At 45.3% G+C, this 22056-nt stretch overlaps 4 protein-coding genes across 11 annotated transcripts; 3 read left to right on the top strand and 1 right to left on the bottom strand.

The window, feature by feature from the left end:
- The first annotated feature begins 845 nt into the window (after positions 1 to 845).
- On the top strand, positions 846 to 6954 carry cyr (cypher). 3 transcript variants are annotated; one of them, XM_015186169.2, is made up of 7 exons: positions 846 to 1242; positions 1335 to 1414; positions 1973 to 2791; positions 2845 to 3157; positions 5684 to 5860; positions 6213 to 6366; positions 6440 to 6954. In XM_015186169.2, exons 3-7 carry the CDS (start codon positions 2193 to 2195, stop codon positions 6841 to 6843), a joined length of 1647 nt encoding a protein of 548 aa, XP_015041655.2. In that variant the 5' UTR covers positions 846 to 1242; positions 1335 to 1414; positions 1973 to 2192; the 3' UTR covers positions 6844 to 6954. The 3 variants fall into 3 exon arrangements, with proteins under 3 accessions (XP_015041655.2, XP_033238798.1, XP_015041656.2); XM_033382907.1 differs by lacking the exon at positions 1335 to 1414; XM_015186170.2 differs by lacking the exon at positions 846 to 1242 and having other exon boundaries at positions 1267 to 1414.
- A 205-nt stretch (positions 6955 to 7159) lies between these two features.
- On the top strand, positions 7160 to 9263 carry LOC4814991 (WD repeat-containing protein 46). Its single transcript, XM_001354724.4, has 2 exons — positions 7160 to 8975; positions 9060 to 9263. Exons 1-2 carry the CDS (start codon positions 7299 to 7301, stop codon positions 9210 to 9212), a joined length of 1830 nt encoding a protein of 609 aa, XP_001354760.2. The 5' UTR covers positions 7160 to 7298; the 3' UTR covers positions 9213 to 9263.
- LOC4814770 (testis-expressed protein 10 homolog) lies at positions 9214 to 11438 on the bottom strand. The gene has a single exon (XM_001354723.3). The coding sequence runs from the start codon at positions 11294 to 11296 to the stop codon at positions 9311 to 9313; it is 1986 nt and encodes a 661-aa protein (XP_001354759.2). The 5' UTR covers positions 11297 to 11438; the 3' UTR covers positions 9214 to 9310.
- An 11-nt stretch (positions 11439 to 11449) lies between these two features.
- On the top strand, positions 11450 to 20516 carry CkIIbeta (casein kinase II subunit beta). Of its 6 annotated transcripts, none has more exons than XM_033382909.1 (7): positions 11450 to 11594; positions 12512 to 12587; positions 13021 to 13123; positions 13209 to 13400; positions 13990 to 14179; positions 14374 to 14455; positions 16512 to 17288. In XM_033382909.1, the coding sequence occupies exons 2-7, from the start codon at positions 12516 to 12518 to the stop codon at positions 16890 to 16892; spliced, it is 1020 nt and encodes a 339-aa protein (XP_033238800.1). In that variant the 5' UTR covers positions 11450 to 11594; positions 12512 to 12515; the 3' UTR covers positions 16893 to 17288. The 6 variants fall into 6 exon arrangements, with proteins under 6 accessions (XP_033238800.1, XP_033238803.1, XP_033238801.1 ...); XM_033382912.1 differs by lacking the exon at positions 16512 to 17288 and adding an exon at positions 19671 to 20516 and having other exon boundaries at positions 11453 to 11594; XM_033382910.1 differs by lacking the exon at positions 11450 to 11594 and adding an exon at positions 11731 to 12318.
- The last annotated feature ends 1540 nt before the right edge of the window (positions 20517 to 22056 follow it).

Genomic DNA, 22056 nt, shown 5'->3' on the forward strand with positions numbered 1-22056 from the left:
ACCGTTTGTCATCAAGGTATATTGTCCACACAAGCGTGGTGAGGGATAAAAATATTTTTATGAATAAATTAATTTATTTTGTATTTTCTATATGATTGGTTAAATTTAAGGACTCCTTTTTGTTGGAGGTTCAATAAGGTTTAAACAAGGAAGTAAATAAAAATGTACATCTACATACATAGTATCTACATGGTAACTACACAACGTATACATGCATGGCATTTTTAACCCTATTTTTGTTAATTATTGTCAGCTGCTTAAAACCAACATAAATAATAATGATCTTTTCTCAGATTGACATGTCTTTGAGATATTGATCCATATAATTCGATTTCTGTATATATTTCTCGATCCCATCTCGATACTATCGATTCCACTTAGAGCTGCGCGCCAAAATAATATCTTTTGAAAGTGATTGAGTGACAAGGATATGACTTCAATCCAGTGAAATAAAGGATGAGTATTCAGATAAGTAATAGGCTTAAGTGAAAGAAAAGTCCGAATCGGGTTGAGAAATGCCTGGACTAGACTAATAGTTCATTAAGGTTTGTTAAAATGGAATTGAATGTGCGTCAGGTTGGCTTTCTAGTGGATCTGGTGCCAGCGCAACGGCAGAGACTATTGATACTTACGCTTTTCAAATTAAAGTTGGCTAATCTAATCGGTTGTAATCTATCCTTTTAGCCCTAATAGTGCCACGGCTCTTTTACTTATAGGCAGAATACGTGACTGGAGACAGTTTTTAGCGTCTTGTCTTATCGTCTTATCTGTTCTGCAGATGTAGAAAAATCTTGTCTGATGTGGCCGTACCTATTAAGTTATACCTTGCGAAATGGGAGAATTGTTCATCGATATGTTCCGATGATTCCGATAAGTCATACCTATCGATACTATCGACTCATTTGAACGGTCTGATCTCGCCCCGCCAAATCACAGAGCATGCGTAGCCTCGACGTCTTCTGGCTCTTCCATCAAGTTTGCGGTTAGCGGCCGCCTACCAACTTGGCTAACTTCTTGAATCGTATCGCTCTTCTCCGACTGCATTGCATTTGCACACTCGGTGGCGCGCGTTTGGCCTGGCTTGACTTCTTCATTTTCAAATCCGTTTTCTCTAGCAGTTTTTTTTCGCACATTTCTGAAACGTGTGAAGCGAGCGCGCATGCGTAGTGGCAATAATCAGCGAATTCCAAAATTGCGGTTCTCTCAGTTATTTTCCCCCATTTGAATTGACCGCAAAATTGTGTAAGAATACCGTTTTTTTTGTTTTGTTTATCTGTTTGTTTGTGCTGTGCGAAATGTGAAGTGTGAAAATAAATAAATTAACTGATTACCAGGAATTCAGAATACAACAATAATCATAAGGGATTATTACATTACGAAGGACTTTTTTTCATATTTCCCAACAAAGTGAAGGGTAAGCTAATCCTAGGTCTGAATTTGAAAGGTCTTGTCTTCGTTTCCCGCTCGGGAGGGAGGCTGGGACATTCAAAGTTTTATTGTTAATTGGGATGATTACAATACTCGCACCCAAATGCAAACAAAATTGAGCTAATAAGAGATGCGAAGCACAACACACAAATAGGAGACACAATAAATGGACAAACAAGCCAGCCATCAGCCATCAGCCACCAGCCAGCAACATCAAATAAAATAGGATTACGCAAAGTTGCAAACGCATTATGTTGATGTTGATTTAAGCTCTGGTTGTTGACTTTTATCGCATTTTTTATTTGGTTTATTTGTTCGTGTGCCGTGCTGCAACATCTTCCTCCCAATCGATCTCTCTGAGCGCTTACGCGCGATCACTGGGTAAACTTGACCCGCTTTCGGATCGGAATTGGCATCGCGATTGGCTTGGGATTGGGATGGATATCCCGTGGGGGAGGGGGGGACTAAAGATTAAGCCGTTTTGGGCTTAGGTTGACCTTAAAATCATGTCTAAAGCTGGAAATTTTCATCATCTATTTTGCAGACGACACGACCAGACGCGACCAGATTCTCTTCTCGCACTCGGAGTAGGCCAATTACGACACGCCCACCGCCCCACCCCCTCTCTGCCACTCTGCCACACGCTTCATCAACTGGGCACAACAGCAGCAACAGGTGTTGGTCGATCCAGCAGGTAGCATCATCATTTGCGGTTTTCATCGCCGGGGCGGGCCTGGGCCGGCGGCAAACGGGAAATCGGAAACATGTTCTTCTTCTCCTTCTTCTTTGGCTTTGGCCTCCACCGCGGGCTGCTGCCACTTGCCGCCGTTATCGGCCTGCTGCATCTGCCGCAATTTGTGTGTCATGCTAGCTGGGCAACCAGAACGACGCTAACCGCCGCCACTACCACCGTCACTGCCACTTCCACTGACACCTCCCCATCCCCCAGCCCAACCCAAACCCCAACCCCCACCCCAACGCTAGCTCCTTCTGCAGTCCCATCTATGCAAATCCAGCGGCTGCAAGTGAACTGCAGTAGGGAAATGCTGGATATGCAGCTGCTGCTGAGCCGACCCTTTCGCGGCCTGCTCTATGCCAAGGACTTTCCGCTGGAGTGTCGGTCCAGCGGCAAAGACTCCACTCACCTGCAGCTGCGCATCCCCACCTCCGGCTGCGGCGTACGTGCCGATCCCCTAGCCGACGGCGGCATAGAGTACACCGTGCGGGTGATGCTCCAGATGGAGCAAAAGCTGCGCCAAAGCACGGACATCCTCAGCTCGGTTAAGTGTCAGTTGCCGCCCAAGGCCATGGGCATGCCGCTGCCTGGAGTGCCAGGTCTGCGGAAGGACAGTGGTCGGGAGAGGTAAGCCAAAATAATTCCCAATCTGTCCATATCCATATCCATATTCATTCCAGGAATGCAAGAATGCGTGCCTTGGCTGCAGCGTCTGCCATCCATCTGGCCTCCTCTACGGTCCCATCTACAGTGCCTCATCATCATCATCATCATAATCAGCATATGGACACGCCGCGCGTTCGGATTTGGCTCGAACTGGGCGGTCCCAATGGCACTGGCTCTGTGGAGGTGGGCGTGCCCACCACCCTAACCGTACGCGCCATTGTACCCGGCACAATCGGGGTCCGTGTGGTGGATTGTGCGGCACTCGATGGACTGGGAGAGTCCACGCAGCAGTTGCTCGATGCACGCGGCTGTCCCATTGACGAGCAGGTGAGTACAGTCTCTCGGAGATTCCCCCAACCATTTGCGTAACCAGCGCCGGCGGCGAGACATTCTACAAGACGGAGAAAAAAACATAGAGGGAGAGAGAGAGGGGTAGATATGTATAGTATGTGATTAACCGTTAGACCAAAGACACAAGACCCAGACGAGACAAGGCAAAAAGTCATTAATTAATGAAGCTGAAGCTGAAGCTGCTGTTGATGCTGATGCTGATGATGCGATTGATCGCATTTAACTTTCATTTTTATAGACGGGTATCTAGTGGGTATCAGAGAGTTTACACAACAACCGCCAGATCATGGGCCGATAATCTCTAGTCACTACAACAATCGATTGCAGGATCACAGAAACTCCCACAATCGATATTGGGACTTGCACATCCTATCCATAGTCTCTCTCTTTCTCACACACACACACATACCAACATGGACTCTCTGCGAACTGCAGCAGCGACGCCTCATTAATTGTAACAGTTATTACAGCACCGACCGCGCGGCATTAAATGTGAAGGCAAAAGGCAGCAAAACTGTTAGCCATAATTACGCGATCATCGTTAGAACAGTTTTCGTTGCCCAGCCAAGCAGTGGAGCCCCTTCCCCCTTAAAAGTCATTAAAGAAACTACGAAACTACGAAAAACAACTAAAACAAACGCCTGCGAACTGTTCTCTGGGTTCTTGCTTCAGTTCTTCTTGAGTAAATTAGGAGGTCACAACAATTAGCCAACAGTGAAATACATAGAAATATTTATCGTTTAGCATTTTGACATCCAGTTGTTTCTGTTGGTGCTGTTGCCCCATCTCCATCTCCGGACAGCACCACCAACACCAGCGGAACGCAGCGCAACGGAAGGGGCAATGGCAATGGCATTGCCAGTCCAACCATTTGCATTTTGGTCTCCTCTCCGTTCCGTTCCATCCGGGGGCGCGGCGGCGGTGCGGTGGTTCGGTGTTAGCGTCGTCGCAGCTTTATGCACATGTCATTCATTTGCGGCCTTAAATGGGTCAAACAAATCTTTTTCTGACGCTGCCTTGCTGCTCTTCTCTTCTCCATTGTTGCCTTTGCATTGGAGAAGCAGCAAAAAGATCTCACGGCTTAATTTTTGTTTTAGTTTAACGGAATGAAGAAAAAAAAGCACAACAGCAACAAAAACAACAACAACAACAGATGAAACCATTTGCATTTTATGTTTGTTTTATTGTTTGGCTCTGCCTCTGTCTTGTCTTGTCTTGGAACTTACCTTCCGTTTTAGCACATTTCATTTTCTTTTGCGCTGGTTTGCCCCCTTCGCCTGGCCTGCCTGCCCACCCCTACACCCGCAAACAGATTGCAAATTTATGCGCACAACCATCACAAGTTGATTTGTTTGGTTTAGAAACACTTCTGGGTCAGAGCGTGGAAGAAAAGTGAAATAAAAACTTTTGTCTTTTGTTTGTTTGCGCTCGCGCAGCGATGGCACACTTTTTTTTTCTATCTACTCTTATTTCTATCGAGAATGTAACCCACAAGAACAGAACCGTTATGACACCAGATAGATCCTGCCAGCCAATTTCGATGCGAATTTGAATTTGATATCGAATTTGAATTTAAAAAACGCATTCCATTGACTCCTCTTTGCAAACTCTGCAGTCTGTGTCGGAGCTGAAGATTAACCCATATTTTTGGTCTTGATCTGACTGCAGTTCTAACCATATCTATGCATAATTTACACTGACAAACATTTCAGTGGCCGGAAGACAACAGATTATCACTTTTCCATCCGTTTCGATCCACTTTACACTTGGTTACGTACACAAATACACAAATGTAAATATTTGCCATCTTTTTGCACGTGAACTCGTTTGAACTTCCGCAACAATTTGCTCTTATTGTTATTGTCTCAGGTTTCGCAGTCACACAACCATCCCATACCATCCCATAGCATCCCATCCCACAACCCACCCACACATGCGGCAACACGTGCTCTTGGGGGTCTTGTAAATTGAAACCAGACATCATCACCGGGCTAATCAACGTGCCGCGGGGGCCCTCTTTCGGTTTTCCTCCTCGGTAGCAACAATGGGCTGGAAGACGAGATGTAAATCACATTGTCTTGTAATTTCATACATTTGCACTAGGTTTGGAAGCGGAGCACCGCACACCTACTCGTACTGCGAGTACTACTGTGCTACGTTGTAGTAGTACCTCAATCTGCCATTGAACTTGGCTGCAAAACATGACTTTTGTTGCCGTTTCTTGTGCGCGTACGCCACGTAACGGAAGTGGCCAAATGTAAGCGTGTAAAAGAGAATGGTTAGCGCGGGATTTTGTCACCGCATACACATACCGCGCATATATTGTATAAGCGATCATAAAACCTACAATACACTACCTACCCATTAAAACGTAATGGTTCAGGTTCAGGGACAGAGACAGCGACAGAGACAGGTACATGCACAAACAGGTTCACGGACATCCCCGAAAAAGTGTTGACCCGAGACCCTGTCTAAAGTTCTTGCTGTCTATGACTTTCGCAGGTAATGCCCGCTCTACACATACACCACAAGCCCGCAGAGGAGGGCTGGTCAAAGCAGCACGAGGAAGATCTGGTCGAGCGCACTTTTGCGGCCACATTTCCCGCCTTCAAGTTTCCCGATCGCGAGCGCCTTCATGTCAGCTGTGGCGTGCAGCTATGCAAGGGGAAGTGTCCGAATGTAAGTACCAGTACCATTACCAGTACCAGTCAAAACAAGGCCCAATACGAGTATGTGCATCTCAATTGGTTGCAATGAAAAACGAAAGTGTTGCCTATTGCCTACTGTCGGCTGACGGCTGTTGGCTGCCGGCTGCCGGCTTCTTCTTCTGGCCCAGGGCGCGCACTGCAGTGCCCAGCGTAGCGTGTTAGGATTTAGTGCTGTTGCGTCTGCTAATTAATGTGGTTATTGCACCAAAACGCACTCAACTGAAGCTGAATCGAGGAGGCAACAGGCAGCACTAGCTCTGCTGTCACCCATTTTTGCACCCACCATCCAAAAAAATAACTCTGATTTTTGAATCTTCTTCAAGTTGAATTGTCGCCTCGCCGAGCAGCAGCAGCAGCAGCTGCAACTGAGTGCCGATCAGCACCTGGCACGCATTGAGGTGTTCAACTCGCTGGCCGTGACTGCGCCGCAGATCGAAGTGGATCGCTTGCGCTACGACCGGCGGTACAACATGAGCGGTAAGTACAATGCACTGCAATCCCGCGCAATCAGCCAGACCACGACCAGCCACAATTTTTGGGCTAATTTCAGTGGAGGACTATCCACCCCATGTGCGTCCCCTGCCGGGTGAGGGCACTCTCTGCCTGTCCATCTCGAAGCTGGCCATTTCGTTCTGTATTCTTGGATTGATCTTCCTGGTGGCCGTCATTGTGGCCATCTTTTCACTGATACGGACCCGTCGCCGAGAGCGTCGTCATGGCGCTCGATTGGGCTTCGGCTTGGGACTAGGACTGGGCAGTGGCACTGGCACGGGTACGGGCATAGCCGGAACGAGCACATCGAACAGCAGCAGCCGCCTTCATCGGGATCGTGCCGAAATCTGCACATCAATGTTCTCCTCGAGCAGCGAATCGGCCCAGTCCCAGCCCCGCTTTGGGGGCAAGTTTTTAATGCCGTATTATCCCAATGCTCTGCCCTATGGCCGTGTCTATTAGTTTGTTCTAGATTAGATTAAGCTACGTTACGCTTCCCATAGACTGATGTGGCGTTAATCTTCAAAATTCGTCTAACGAGTATCGTACCAAATTAAGTCTTAACTTTAAAAACACTTAAAACCGTCTACAATAAGTGGAAAAGACCTTGAAAGCGTTTTCTAATTGTGGTTAAAATGTATTTTGATGTCTTTTCGTTACTTTATATTAAGAACCTTCATTTAATTAGCCTTTAAATAATTGAATAAAATTAAATTTGATTTTCGATAAGCTCAACAAGTTTTTCCTATCGATTATTTGCTGTTATCGGGCTCGCCAAATCAGCTGTTTTTCCCTCAAGCCGAAGAGGAAGAAGCAGCACGTGCACGTTGTTTTTAACAGGGACGAGGGCGCACTTTTGAAAGAAGTTCACTTCGTTTTGTTTTCAAGAGTTTTGGTTAATTTTCAGCTTTGGCACCATGTCCAAGGTCCCGCCAAAAGGGCGTGCGAAGCCCAAGGCACCCCACAAACGTTACTTCGACACAGAGAGTGCCGCTGCCGATGGCGACGCCGCTGGACTGCAACCAGTCAAATTGAAGCGCAAGAATCAACAAAATTTTGTGGGAGATTTCATCAAAATGCAAAATCAGTCCAAAGTCAGGAAGCCACTACGTCCAACCAAGGTCAAGGCCGAGGCGTCTAACCCAGCCGAAGCCCAAAAAAGCCATGTACCACCGGAGCTGCTGGCCAAATACTCACGTGGCGAAAAGGTAGAGGCGCGCGGCGTCAAGACCAGACACTTTAAGGAACAGCAAGAGCGCAGGGAGGTGTACCTGGACTATGCCACAGAGCAGGCGGCACGCACAGAGTTGCTGCTGCAGGAAACCGCCGGCCAGCTGGGAGCCGATGATGGGGAAATAACGGCCGAGTATCGTCAGGAGCAGATTGCCGAAAATGTGGATCTGCAGTCGGCGGCCAAGCACTTTAGTCTTCAAATGGAGTTTGGCCCATACACCATGCGCTACTCAAAGAACGGCCGTCATCTGCTTCTGGGCGGCAGGCGAGGACATGTCGCCGCCTTTGATTGGGTGACCAAGAAGCTGCACTGCGAATTCAATGTGATGGAGAGCGTTGCCGATGTCCAGTGGCTACATGTGCCCACCATGTATGCGGTGGCCCAGAAGAGCTGGGTCTACTTCTACGACAAGAAAGGCACGGAGCTGCACTGCGTCAAGCGACTGACAAGTGTGAACCGGCTTGATTTTCTGCCCTACCACTTCCTTCTGGCTGCCGGCAACAGTTCGGGCTATGCCTCCTGGCTGGACGTCTCCATAGGCGAGCTTGTGGGCAACTTCAACACCGGCCTGGGCGACATACGGATCCTGCGACACAATCCCAGCAACGGTGTCCTCTGCGTGGGCGGCAGTCGTGGCGTAGTCTCCATGTGGTCGCCCAAAGTGCGTGAGCCGCTGGCGAAGCTGCTCTGCCACTCGACAGCCATGACGGCCATGACTGTAGATCCCAAGGGTCAGCATCTGGTAACCGCTGGCCTGGATCGCACCGTCAAGGTCTGGGACATCCGCATGCTCAACGACCAGCCGCTGGCTCTCTTCCGCCTGCGTCTGCCCGCCAACGAGCTGGATGTGTCACAGCGTGGCATGCTGGCCCTGTCCCAGGGCACCTATCTGGAGACGTACACGGATCTGCTGTCCGGCGGCGGCACAGGGGATCGCAGCAAACTGCCCTATCTTCGCCAGCGCTGTGATGCCTTTGTCCATGGTTTGCGCTTCTGTCCATACGAGGATGTGCTGGGGGTATCCACGGCCAAGGGCTTCCATTCGTTGCTGGTGCCCGGCTCCGGTGAGCCCAACTACGATGCACTCGAGGACAATCCCTATGAGACATCCAAGCAGCGGCGCGAGCACGAGGTGCATGCCTTGCTCGAAAAGATTCCTCCCGAGCTGATCACCCTGGATCCCAATGAGATCACCGGCGTCGATGCGCCCACGTTGCAGGAGAAGGTCGATGCCAAGCGACAGCTATTCCACCTCAAGCCGCCCGCCATACGCATGAATTCCCGTCGCAAGATGAAGGGTCGTGGCGGCTCCGCCAAGGCGTCGCGCAACAAGCAGATTGTGAAAGATATCAAGCGAAAGGTGAGTGTCATCTGATCCAGCACTCCATCCTATCCGTCCCATCTGATTCAACGTCTGATTTGTGTTTTTATTTCGTTATTCCAGGAGTTCATAGCGGAGGTGAGGGAGGCCAAGAAGAGCGTGATCAGGCAGCACAGCAGCAAGGAGGCAGGAGACGACGCCAAGCCACGGCCAAAGCCCCCGCGCTCTGTACTGGATAGGTTCAAGCCCAAGCCCCAAAAGAAGCACAAGACCTGAATAGATGTTCCATCATTAATCGAGAGAAAATATATTATAATATAAACTAGATTTAGAAACTATGTGGGTTTTTGGGTAGAACCAGCCCCGCCTTGGTGTTAGTCATAGGCCAGCACCGACTTCAAGTAGCTGACGATTTGATCATTTGTGGGGGAATCGCCATCTCCATCGCCAGCTTCATCGGTGGACTGCTGTGCCTTGGCCAGCTGCCTAAGAGCCTTCTTCAGTTGGTTTTTCTTGTCACATGTCCGAGCGTAGTAAAATAGATTGAGAACACGCCTCTGATTCTCTAGCTTGTCATCGCCTTGGGCACTGCCCGTAACCTGAAGCTGCGACAGGTGGCCCAGGATATCACCAGAGCTTTTGACGAGGGCGGACATGAAGAAGCCGTTCATTTGGCGGCAAAGGGTGGCCATGGCACGCAGCGTGCCCTCGGCCACCGTTGGCTTCAGCAACAGCTCCGGCAGATACCCAAGAAAGATGGCGAAACGCTTCTCGCCGCCAAAGCGTGCATACAGATCCGTCGTCTGCACAATCTCGCACAGCAGACTCAACATCTTGGTGGCCACGCCCTCGCGTGTGGCAAAGCGCTGCTCGACATATGCCTGCATAGAGGCATTCAGGAGAGTCGTCAACTGGTCTGGTATCAGATTGAGCAGCGCCAGCGCATTCTCCAGCAGCAGCGAACGTAGGGCGGCGACCAGCGGCAACTGGTGCTCCGGCGTTAGCTTTTGCAGATGCTTCAATGTGTCGTTCATGTACTGGACCAGATGGGAAAATTCCACAGCCTGCTGCTCGCTCGGTTCTGGAAGGAACTGGCAGGCAATCTGGACAATGGCTAGGTTCTGGGGAAGGCACTGTTCGCCGCCGTCGGCTGGACCCTTGTCCTTGGCCAACTTCTTGCCTTGCTTCTGCGTCTGAGTCTGAGTCTGAGGCATCTGCTGGTAGGGGAAGCGTCGGCCGTCCTGGTCGAGGAAGTTCTTTAGAAACTTTTCAGAATGATTCTGCCTGAGCCAGATGCTCAGCTCGTTGGTGCTGTTTACTTCCTCATGCTGGTTGATGAGCGTCCACAGCTGGCTTATCAGCTTGACCACAACGTAGAGGCTGGCCGCGGCATCCGGCGGGAGGAGAGGCTGCTGTTGTTGCGGCCTCACCTCCAGCCATGTGTCATGCAGCAGGGGCATCAGTTGCTCCACATACGTCTGCAGCTGGGTGCCCTCCGCGCTCAGCTTGGGCTCGTGCAGGATGGCATACAAGTCGCGGGTGTCTTGCGCGTACGGGCTGAGCAGACCATAGTAATTGGCACGGTTTTCATCAAATTGAACGACATGAACTGGATATTTGGTGCTGGCTGTCTTGGCGCTGTGTTGCGCCAATGTGCCGAGGATTTGCTGAAGGCGCAGTAACACTTTGGTCCGCCACTTGACGGTCGTCTGCTTGCCGTGGCCCAGGTTCATGGTGAGCGTACGGTTTGACTTCTCGTTGTCGTGACGGGAGCGCGAGATCATGTCAATGAAGTTTCCCACAATAGTGCTGGCACTGCGCTCCGCCAGCAGTGAGGGTGGCACTCGCTGGATCAGCACGTCCAGCATCAGCAGGGAATCCTCCTGAATGGTGGGATGGATGTGGGTCATGGCGCATTTGAGGTAGGTGGAAATCACATGGAAAAACGGCGTCACCGCCTGGGGAGTCAACACCTCTAGCAGTACATCGAGTGTCTTGAAGGACTCCTGGCGTACACTGCGCTCCATGTCGAGAGCGCCAGCGGCGATGCCCTGGAACAGCTCGTTCAGATGGCCGATGAGATGATCGGCCTGGCCGGACTTGACCGACTCGCGTACATTGCGCATGGCATCCGTGCGGAACTTGAAGCTGTGATGTTTCAGTCGGGACAGGGTCTCCTTCAGGTTGAATTGCCGCAGACCAGTTTCGGTGTACGACGTTTCCTTAAGCTGCTCACGGATCTCGATTTTACGCACCTTGAAGTCAGTCTTGGTCACATTCAGACCCTTTGGCAGTTTGGCTCCCTTGAGCTTTACTTTGGCCTTCTCGGCACGCAAATTCTTCTTGTGGTGGCCTCCCATTTTCCAAAATCTAACAGCAAGTGGAAATGGAAATCAAAACGTGCGCTGGCCGAACACACAGCTGACCGAACACCTTTCTGACATTTGTATACGTTCACACTAGTGAGGTTTTAGTGCAATAGACAAGGCTGGTCAGTCTAGCACTTGTCAGTTTTAGGCCGTACATTGATACAACTACAACGCATTTATCGATAAATGCGAGTTTCATACCTGATTCCGTCTTCGCTACAATATTTGCCTTTACCGGTTCTGCTGGCTTGCAAAATCCAATCAATTCATATAATTTATAATAATTTAGGTGAGTCTCCTAGCGGCCATGGACGAGCAGCAACAGGCCCAGCCAGCAGCAAACAATGAAACTATTAAGTACTAAATTGTATAAACCGTGCCTGCGTTTCAGTGTGTGTGTGCGTTCGTGTGCATGTGTGTATATGTGTCTCTTTTTTTTCTCAATTTCCACCAGTATGCTCTTCTTCTTACTGCTCGGCACATTTTGTATGAGCGCTTGTCAAAATACGAGAAATTAAAATTGACTTCCTTTTTATTCCGCTTTCGAAATTGCAAATCAGTTAAATATTCGGCTAGGAGTGTGTGTGCTCAAGTAAAAGCATAAAATAACTTACAAAACGCGAAACGTTGAAAGATCGTGGCGGTGAAAAAGCAACAAGAAGCCACCGCGAGACGAGCATAATTCCAAGAAGCAAACGAAAACGAAAAAAAAGAAGAAAAAACTCGTGGACAAAATTCACTGCGTTTGCTTTCGTTAAGTTACGTTGTTTTTTTTTTTACGTGCAACCGCGTACCGTATCGTAACGTATCGTCACGTTCCGGCGGCCGACCCCCCCACACAGCGCACCGCACCGCACTTCGCCTCACCTCTCCTCTTCAGCGTACCGTCCCCGCCCTAGCTCCCGCTGTCGCGCCGCCCGCTAACCGCTCGGCCCCCTCCGGCATTCACGTTCTATGGTATTTCAACAATAAATTCGTTTGCCAGGCAAATTACGCAAAATAATCCCCATAATGTATGTAATACTCTGAAATATACAATACACATGTGCATCCATCAATGTTGTGAATGTGTGCGTAAATGTGCGCGTGAATGTGTGTGTGTGTGTGTGCTGCAAAGGACCGATGATCCAGGGTTCCTTCCAATTTGCTTCGATACTGCCTAATAATGATATATTGTGTATATTCTTCCCCCCACCCCACCCGCAGCAAAATGAGCAGCTCCGAGGAAGTCTCTTGGGTCACCTGGTTCTGTGGGCTTCGTGGCAACGAGTTCTTCTGTGAGGTAAGTGAAGAGATTTGTTTGGTTTAAATTCTATTTGGAATTGGAATTTAGTTGTTATCTAAGCAAGAGCAGGCTGGCAACGGGTGACGACGCGCGACGCGCGGCAACTAAGGTGGCGGCAGCGGCGGCGGCGGCAAATGTCGAGCGCGCGCTCGCCTTCAGCTCGGGTGCAACAATTGCAAAGCCAAGTGCAGGCAGCCCTGGGCCTGTGTGATGTGGGTGTGAGCATGTGTGTGTGTGTGTGTGAGTGTGTGCCACAAGGTGGGGCACAGTTGTGTCCAACTGTACAGAAGAGACCCCCCACTCACACACACACACACACACTCACTTATCACGCAGCTTGGTGTCTTCCTCCATTTCTCAAAATTAATGCATTTCTCTTTCTCCCTCTGTCCCTCTCTCTATCTCTCTCTGTTGGATCATTCCCTCCCAGGTGGATGAGGATTACATACAGGATAAATTTAATTTAACTGGATTAAATGAGCAGGTGCCCAATTATCGCCAGGCCTTGGACATGATACTAGATCTGGAACCGGGTAAGCGTCCAAATCGAAGCCCCCCCCGCCGCCCGTTCAAAGAATTATGTTCACTTACTTTTACCATTCCCTCCTTCCCCCACAGAGGACGAACTGGAGGACAATCCCTTGCAGTCGGACATGACCGAACAGGCCGCCGAGATGCTCTACGGCCTCATACACGCTAGATATATATTAACAAATCGCGGCATCGCTCAAATGATTGAGAAATATCAAACTGGCGATTTCGGACACTGCCCACGTGTCTACTGTGAAAGCCAGCCAATGTTGCCTTTGGGTATGTAGTACCCTAACCCCCACCACTGCCCCGGTCGATCCTTAAGCAAGGTCGCCCTCAAATATCCCCCAATCGTAGCATCAGAAGATACGATTTGTAGGGCTAGTCTTGGACGAATTCAAGGCCTTCAAATATGACCATTTCGTTGGAATTATCCAGAAAGTTGTTTAAAGTTGTTTGCGCCCTCTACAATTGTTTTTTTTTTTGCTGCTGAATCGTCGAGTATTATATTTCTTCCTAAAATTGATATTGAGCCTTTTTGCTTTACGCTGAAACGGCATTGTTGGAGGAATGTTTTGTATAAACATTTGTAAGTCTAGCACTAATACCCGCGAACATCTAGCAGATGTCGCGACAATCCGCAGTGTGGGATCAATGATAAACAACGATACCAAAGTGAATCATCAGCCAATCAGGTGCTATTCAAAATATGAGAACTTTCCTTGCACTAATGATTGAATATCATTTGAGCCCGTCTCGCGATCATCATATGCTTGAGACCTATGTACCTTTCCACTATTGGTTTTTGTTGTTTGACATACACGATTGACAATACCTAATCGCTGTTTCGTTTCGTTTCGTTTTTTAGGCCTTTCGGACATACCCGGTGAGGCAATGGTGAAGACCTATTGCCCAAAGTGCATTGATGTCTATACACCAAAATCGTCACGTCATCATCACACTGATGGCGCCTATTTTGGCACTGGATTTCCACACATGCTCTTTATGGTGCATCCCGAGTATCGGCCCAAGCGTCCTACTAACCAATTTGTTCCACGGTGAGTGTTGCCCCGCCACAGCTGCAATCCATTCCGCTAAAAGCGTTGCATTCAAATAATGTTTATGTTTTTCCGTACTCTATCTCTTGATGCGTTTCCCTCCGGATGGATACTGACCAACACCAACACCACCAACAACAAAACCAACAACAACATCGACACCAATGCGAACCAACCAATGAACCAAAAACCAGGCTGTATGGCTTTAAAATTCACAGCTTAGCTTATCAAATTCAGCTGCAGGCAGCAGCCAATTTCAAAATGCCACTACGAGCGGTAAATTTAAAACCTTAACTATAACTTAACACTAGCTTAACATAATTCTCACAATGATTTACACACCGAAACGCCCAAAACGATCGATGCATTATTTTTTTGTTGTGATCTTTCTTTCGTTGACTTTGATTCCTGATTGACTAAAATCCTCACTTCTTTTAACACCAGAGAATCCATAATACTTCATAAGTACATACTACCTATATCTGAACTAAGCCTCTACTCTATATATATATATATATACATTATATCTTTTTTTATATTTGTTTTCTCTCCCCAAACATACGACCACCAAACCAACAAAAAAAAAAAAAAAAAAAAAAAACAAATCAAATCGAAAAAAAAAACCCACCTAATGGTCATGAATCCACATAAAATCCGAACGACAACCGATCACGATCCCCTTGTCGGTCAACCAATCTCCTCTCTGTTCGATCTGCAACCGATCGATCTGTTCGATCGATTCTAACATTGTGTGTAGAAAAACTAATTCAAACAACAAACACACCAACACCACACGCATATACGCACCAACAAACCAACCAACAACACACCACAAAACACAAGAACTACAACAAAAACAACAACAACAACAACAACAACAATCCATTCAATTGCATATACAAAAAAACAAAATCTGAACAACAAAAAAACAAAATTAAAAACCACAAAAAAAAAATACGAAAACGAAACAAAACAAAAAAAATAGTTTACAACGGGAAGACCAATAGACAACAAGAACAACACGGCACACTGAGAGACATGGTAGAAGAGAAGACGGAATAAGAAGGAAAGTGGAAAGAAGAGAGAGAGACAAGAACAACTGCTGTATTGAGAGGTTTTGAGCGCCAGGAGCAAAGAATCATTTATACAAATATAGAAAACAAAACAAAAAAAACAACAACCCATTGCGTTTATATTTAAAGAAAACAACAAAAGCGACAACAAAAACGCTGACGATTAGTAGAATGTATTTAAAAAAAACACACAACAACAACAAAAAGAAACAAGTAGAAGAAAAATGATAATGTTGAGCCGAAACGTGTACGGGAAATGATATGATGAGGTTTTCTTCAGCCACACAACAGAAACAAATACACACACACACACACACACATACACACACAGTCAAACAGGAAACGGACAGGCACACACGCACGTTCCGTCATGCAGATTTCATTCATTTATTTCATCGACACTGAAGACCAACCTCCTCATTAAAACACATTTAGTTCACGTTGCAAACAACAAAAAGAAAACAACAATATTTTACTGTTGCTGTTTTTTTTTGTTTTTATTTTTGTAGTTTTCCATCAGCTATATATGTATATATTTTAATTTGTCAGATTTTAACGGAAATGAAACATATGGATATGCATTTATGTTAGCTTTTGTTTAGTATTAGTTTAAGCCAGCACTGGCTCGGCGCTCTAAAGTACATGCATACACACATACACATGTGGGCATACACTAACACACCCAACACCAGCACTCCATAGCTCCATAGCTCCATAACTCCATAACTCCATACATGTATTGCATATGAGTTTGGCTAAGTAATAATTAACTGAATTTGTTTATTTATAATATGTGTGCGTGTGTGTGTGAGTGTGGGAGTGTTCGTCTGCCCTTCGAATGTTTGTATGTATGTTTGTGCGTGTTGCATATGATATTCACGCCTTGGCATTTCACAACACTGGTCATACACAAACAATGAGCAATGAAACGAGTATGAGAATGAGCAAGACAGATATACAGAATGAGATGATTAGAGGGGAGGAGAAATAGTAATTAACATTAGCGATATACAACGATATATGTATAAGAAACGTAGTACTTCCAGATAACAATGCAAAAACAGCAATAATAATACACACACACCACACACACACACCACACACACACACCACACACACACACACCACACACACAAAGACTACATACATATTTAGAAGCATTGCTAAATGAATTATTATTAATGATAATCCTGTATAAATGCCTCCCAAACCCCACCTCCCCTCCGCTCCGCTCCAACCAACCAACCAACACCCCATAGCACCTAGAACTCAAGAATTCCCAAGAATCGACCAATAAGAGCAAACAAAACGGGACACAACCACAATCCCCCACAGCTCTAGTGTACACTATGGTGCCCAAATACTATTATGCCACAAACTATGTCCTCGAATCCGATACGTGCTCATCCCTCTCGTCACACATTTCACTGGCGGAAACCAACCCAGTGGTTCCACCAGCAGCAGGAGGTCGCACTACAACAGTATCGGGATCCGAGGGAAACGGGCCATCGCCCATCGCATCAAGTTCAGTATACTCTCTGCAGGAGGAGATCGATCAGAACAAGAGCAACGAAGTGATCGAATACGCCCGCAGTGGGGGCTCAGGGGTGCACCAGCAGGAAGAAGATACCCAAGAATAGGATACACCACGCGCAGAGGAGAAACCAGTAAATGAGAGGCAGAAATGAAGTGAGAGAGGGAGATACCACTGGATGGCGGCACCGCACGGCACGGCACGGCACAGAACCTTACACACACACACACACACACACATAAACCTTACCCACACATTCATACATAACACACATAGCAGAGCACAAGACAAAAGCAAATCCGCAAGATTCTCAAACGAAGACAAACTTCCATGTGGACACACTGGGCTGCGGCAAGTGTTGCCTTATTCATCGCAAAAGCAATAATAATAATACATACCTTTATAAAAATTATAATCGCAAACAATTGAAAAAACAATCAATCAAAACTGAAAGACAAACAGAACGATAAAAAGAGAATAAAGCGCTTAACGATAACCGATAGTACACCCGATTGTGCGGAGTGTGTGCGATCAGTAGTGTTGTACTCGTAGAGTTTTCCCCCAGTAAACGGTTGTTCGAGACCTTGTTCTAGTTAATGTACAAGTAGAAGAGAGTGTTGTGTTGCCACCACCAACCGCCACAGGTTTAGTTTTAGTTCTTTAAGAGGGTCCAAAATTTCAGAGTCGTTGCAAACCCAGCCCAACCCCGCCCCCCGCCCCCCCACACGCCCGCCTGCCACCATGTTGTTTGTTTCTGTTTTTTATACATTCTAAACGCACTGTACTCTCAGAGGATTTCACAATTGTACTATTGTAGAAAAGAATTTGAATTGGAATTTGAATTTGAATTTGAATATTGCATACATTTTTAAATCTGCCAAAACGTAATAATATACAAACATACATATATAATTGTACAATTTTTATTTTGTTTTTTTTTCTGTTAAGACATGAAATATTAATACTTGCGTAACGATTAATTATTATAAAAAAAAAGTCGCAAAACAAACGAACGAAAGAAAAAACATAAAAAAAGAGAAAACAAAAACACCTATACAATAAATTGAGAAACATTTTTTAAGCAAATTAGGAATTAATTATAAAATATATAGTATATATGTGTGTATATATCTACATATATATATATATATTTATATATAGATATGTATATGTATATGAGAATCTATATAGAGATCGATAGAGAGGCCGAGGAGCGTTGATAATTTAATGTGAGATTGCAGAAAACTGTTTACAATTAATAAATGATCGATGTGAACGAAAGACGGAGAAGAGAAGATATGTAGACGATGTAGACGAAACAAAAAGGAAATGAATATAATGGAGAACAAAAGTAATAATAACAATAACTAAAAATAAAAACGAAACTGATATTTAATACAAATCACAGTCTATCATTTTGCCACACTCGATATACTACCCTCCCCGCAATCTCATGATCCATTATACGATAGCGTAGCCCATCCATCCATGCTTGAACTGTAATCGAATCAAGTGTTTCACGAAGTTCCCGTAACCGTGCCCGCCAAATGTCCGCCCGGCTGTTACCACTGTTCCACGTCGTGTGTCGTGTGCCGAGTGCCGTGTGCCATGTTTCATGTTCCATGTTTGATGTTCCTTTTTGCTTTACTTTTAATTTATTTTCACTTTTTTCATGCCCACTATGCTATGAATCTACGACTGTATCTAGGACTATATTGCACTCTGTCAGGAGATCCTTAGTCGTCCCGATCCCGAGGCAGAGGCTGAGTGATCGTCGTTGTGCGTGACACTACTCCTACTCCCACTCCTGCTCTCTCTCTCCAAATCACACTTTCTCCATCACTCTGCTCTTATCTAACTTTTTATACATCACACTCTCTCGCACCCATTGAAACACACACACACACACACAAGCAACGACGACGCTAGCGCTGTGCCATGCTCTAACGGCACGGCCAACGATACGATGGTCGGAGAGACAGCAGGGACAAAAGCTAGCTGCTGCAGCACCCGTACTGTACTGCTTGTCCACATATTTACCGTCTTTTCTTACCTCCCGCTTACCCCCCGCTCGATCAAACCGAATGCGAATGTGAAATCCGAAAAGAATAATAATAATAATAATTGTTTGATAAATAAAAAAATATTTGCTAAAAATACTTTTACTATTGCTTATGTATTATACTATATTATATTTTTATCCATTGGCCGGGCCCTGAGAAACATACCCTAGCATACCTCACCTACACTGCAATCTGCCTGCTTTGCCCTGCCATTCGGTGGAGGTGGACAACAACATACAGTATACATTAACAAATCCATATAACTGGCACCCAAAGAAAGCCATACCCCCATTAAACCACATTTAAAACCTACAACCGAATCACGGACAGATCACAGTACAGAACGACACACACACACACACACAATACTAGATGGTTGCTCTAAGCTTCGAATCGAATGAGTAAAAAAAAAACTCCTTTTTTTTGGGATCCGATCCTCCAACATCCGAAATCCTGCCCATTGAACATTTGCGATTTGATTTGTGCCCCACAACAACAAAACATTTTTCGTTGGTTTAATGCCCACCATAATATTATGGTTCTCGATATAAGCATTCATGCAAACATACATATACATACATATAACATACATACATACATACATATATACCACTGATTCATTGATTGATATTTAGATGTGTGTGTTTGATCACATTTATATACATTCTCTTTATCTTCTGCTTTCTTTTTTACTTTCTTCTCTCTCTCTCTCTCTCTCTTCCATTGTGTCTTGTGTGTGTGGTTCGTTCTCTGATCCGATCCGATCCGATCGGATATTGATAATGATGGTATTTTTTTCCGATTCGATGGTAAAACGATAGCAACGTGGTCAGCCACCCAAGGACGAAGAGCCTGAGAATAATGCCATCGATACGATTCCAAAGCGCATCTAAGCGCATCCCAAGATCCAAGCAGTGCAGCCCCAAGCAAGCAACAATCCAGCAGAGAGCCGATACCAAGCATACACACATTCAAACAGACACAACACACACACACACACACACACGATACCCACACCCACACAAACAACAACAAGAAACAGAAATCATCGTTAAATTGTGGATGCATAGTAAAATGAAGTAAAGAAATAGCCTTGTTAACAAGGCCCCCTTAGCCCACACAAACACACACACACACACACACGAAACGAGGACAAGGACCAACATCCAAAACACACAACACAACGCTGGATATCACTTATCGATGAAAGCTATCGATAATGCACACTCACATACAGACCTGTTCCCGAAAAACCTATAGGACACGGCGCGCATTCAAGTTTATTCTTTGCATTTTATTTAATAAGTGAAGGGCGGCTAAACGAGTTTAGAATAGTTTTTAAAACAACAAAATATTTAGTCAAGAAGTGGCCGGACCGGATAAAACCCACCTCACTGTCCTCTCTCTCCTCTCCCCTCCCTCAACCCACTCCCTGTCCATATCCTTATCCATCTACTGATTCCTATACGTATGCCCCGCCACCCCCCACCCGTAACCGTTCACGTTTAAAACCGCTTTGTCTTCTAGTAACCGAAACACTTAAAACTACAGAAAAAGAACTAACCCAAGCTGCACGAAACATTGGAATTATTACAGCAACAAAGTTTCAAAAAAAAAAAAAAAAATAGATAAAAACGCAACCCGCAACGCAACCAACAATACCTAAACAGATAATTAAAATTTAAAAAAAAAAACAAAAAAAATCTGAACGTGAGCCGAATTCTAAATAGAGAAAAAGTAAATAATATATATGTGTAGATAGGGTTTCCCTATTTCTTTCGAGATCCGAGAGTGCATACTTACATATATAAAATACATATACAACATAAACATATAAACAATATACTGTTAGCTTATTTATATACATATATATACACACACACACACACACACACATACATACATACATATTTAAAACAACAAAACCAACAACAACAACCAACAAACGGAAAACCAACAACAACAACAAAAAACCAACAAAATATTTTATGTATTTTTTTAATGTATTTAAGAAATAATTAAGATTAAAAAACAAAATGAAACAAACAAAAAACAAAAACGATGAAGAAAGTTATGAGGAGGAGGAACACTATAGAAACCAATAAGAGAAAAGTCGAGTGTTCGCCACAGAGAGCAAGAGAAAGAGAGAGGGAGAGAGAGAGATACCCTTATCGCAGGAATTATATAGCAAAGAGCTCTTGAGTTGATGCCCAAGGAAATGAGAGATAAAATCCGACGAAGAAGAATATTGATGAGGAGAAAACAAAGAAGAAGAAAACAATAAAATGATGAAAACCAAAAATCAATCAAAATATTTTGTTTATTTCAATTCAATGGCATTAAATCTTTTACCCTTCTTAGCCAAGACCCGAATATCCTCCGAAGATCTAAAGGCTTACCTTTTTTCCAGCCCAGCGGCCAACTATCCGTCCGGACTCAAGCCACCAATCGCACGTGTCTTTGTTGATCGTTCCTGACCTACCCTGTAACTACTTCCAATACTGGTCCAGGCAATAGTGTTGATTTCCTCTTGTTATCTTTGAAATGAACAGCTTTGGTATCCAACAAATCGGATGTGTTTAATGGCCCTTGGTTTGGGGCTAGATATACCTGCAGCTATATCAAAAGAAAGTTCAAGTTTGCTGCCAATCTGTAAGGTTTTTCAGCTATGACACTTTTTTTGTATGGTAAACTATTTCTTTTTTCGTTGAAGATGTGTTTTTCTTTGGTAGGTGTAAGATCCATCAAAATATGCTGCTACTTAACATCAAAATTGTCCAAAGAATGACAGGGTCGAATCTTTTTTTAGTTAAACCACCATTATCTTATATTATACTATTAATTTCTCAGAGTTCCGCAGTTTTATCCAGAAACGAAGATCTCAATAGACCCAAATGCCGCTAGAGGGCTTGAGTCTGCGCACCAGGACAGGCGTTTTTTTTTTTCAATTTTTAAAACTATTTAGCAAGTTCTAAAGATGGTCAGGAGATCTGCTCAACCAAGGCCTACAACAGCCTTGTGTTTGGCTTTGTAAAGTAGAGTGCAATCAGTCCGAATGGTAAATGGAAACCATGAAAATAGTGGACTGCTAAATGATCCTCTCCCTCCTTCTGGTACCCTTGGATCCGCATGAAAATCGTGTACAGTTAAGAGGACTACACAATGATGGTTACTTTTTCAATTTTTTTTATTTTATTTTTAAATAAA

This window comes from Drosophila pseudoobscura, chromosome X (genome assembly GCF_009870125.1).
Source record: "Drosophila pseudoobscura strain MV-25-SWS-2005 chromosome X, UCI_Dpse_MV25, whole genome shotgun sequence".
Lineage (NCBI taxonomy): Eukaryota > Metazoa > Arthropoda > Insecta > Diptera > Drosophilidae > Drosophila > Drosophila pseudoobscura.

Bases quoted from the DNA above. Each gene is read 5' to 3' on its own strand.
- cyr (XM_015186169.2), top strand. From the start codon at position 2,193: ATGTTCTTCTTCTCCTTCTTCTTTGGCTTTGGCCTCCACCGCGGGCTG. The intron at 3,158-5,683 runs GTGAGTACAGTC...TGACTTTCGCAG, and splicing joins GCTGTCCCATTGACGAGCAG to GTAATGCCCGCTCTACACAT. The intron at 6,367-6,439 runs GTAAGTACAATG...GGCTAATTTCAG, and splicing joins CCGGCGGTACAACATGAGCG to TGGAGGACTATCCACCCCAT.
- LOC4814991 (XM_001354724.4), top strand. From the start codon at position 7,299: ATGTCCAAGGTCCCGCCAAAAGGGCGTGCGAAGCCCAAGGCACCCCAC. The intron at 8,976-9,059 runs GTGAGTGTCATC...TCGTTATTCCAG, and splicing joins TGAAAGATATCAAGCGAAAG to GAGTTCATAGCGGAGGTGAG.
- CkIIbeta (XM_033382909.1), top strand. From the start codon at position 12,516: ATGAGCAGCTCCGAGGAAGTCTCTTGGGTCACCTGGTTCTGTGGGCTT. The intron at 13,401-13,989 runs GTATGTAGTACC...TTCGTTTTTTAG, and splicing joins CCAGCCAATGTTGCCTTTGG to GCCTTTCGGACATACCCGGT. The intron at 14,456-16,511 runs GTAAATTTAAAA...AACACCCCATAG, and splicing joins TCAAAATGCCACTACGAGCG to CACCTAGAACTCAAGAATTC.
- LOC4814770 (XM_001354723.3), bottom strand. From the start codon at position 11,296: ATGGGAGGCCACCACAAGAAGAATTTGCGTGCCGAGAAGGCCAAAGTA.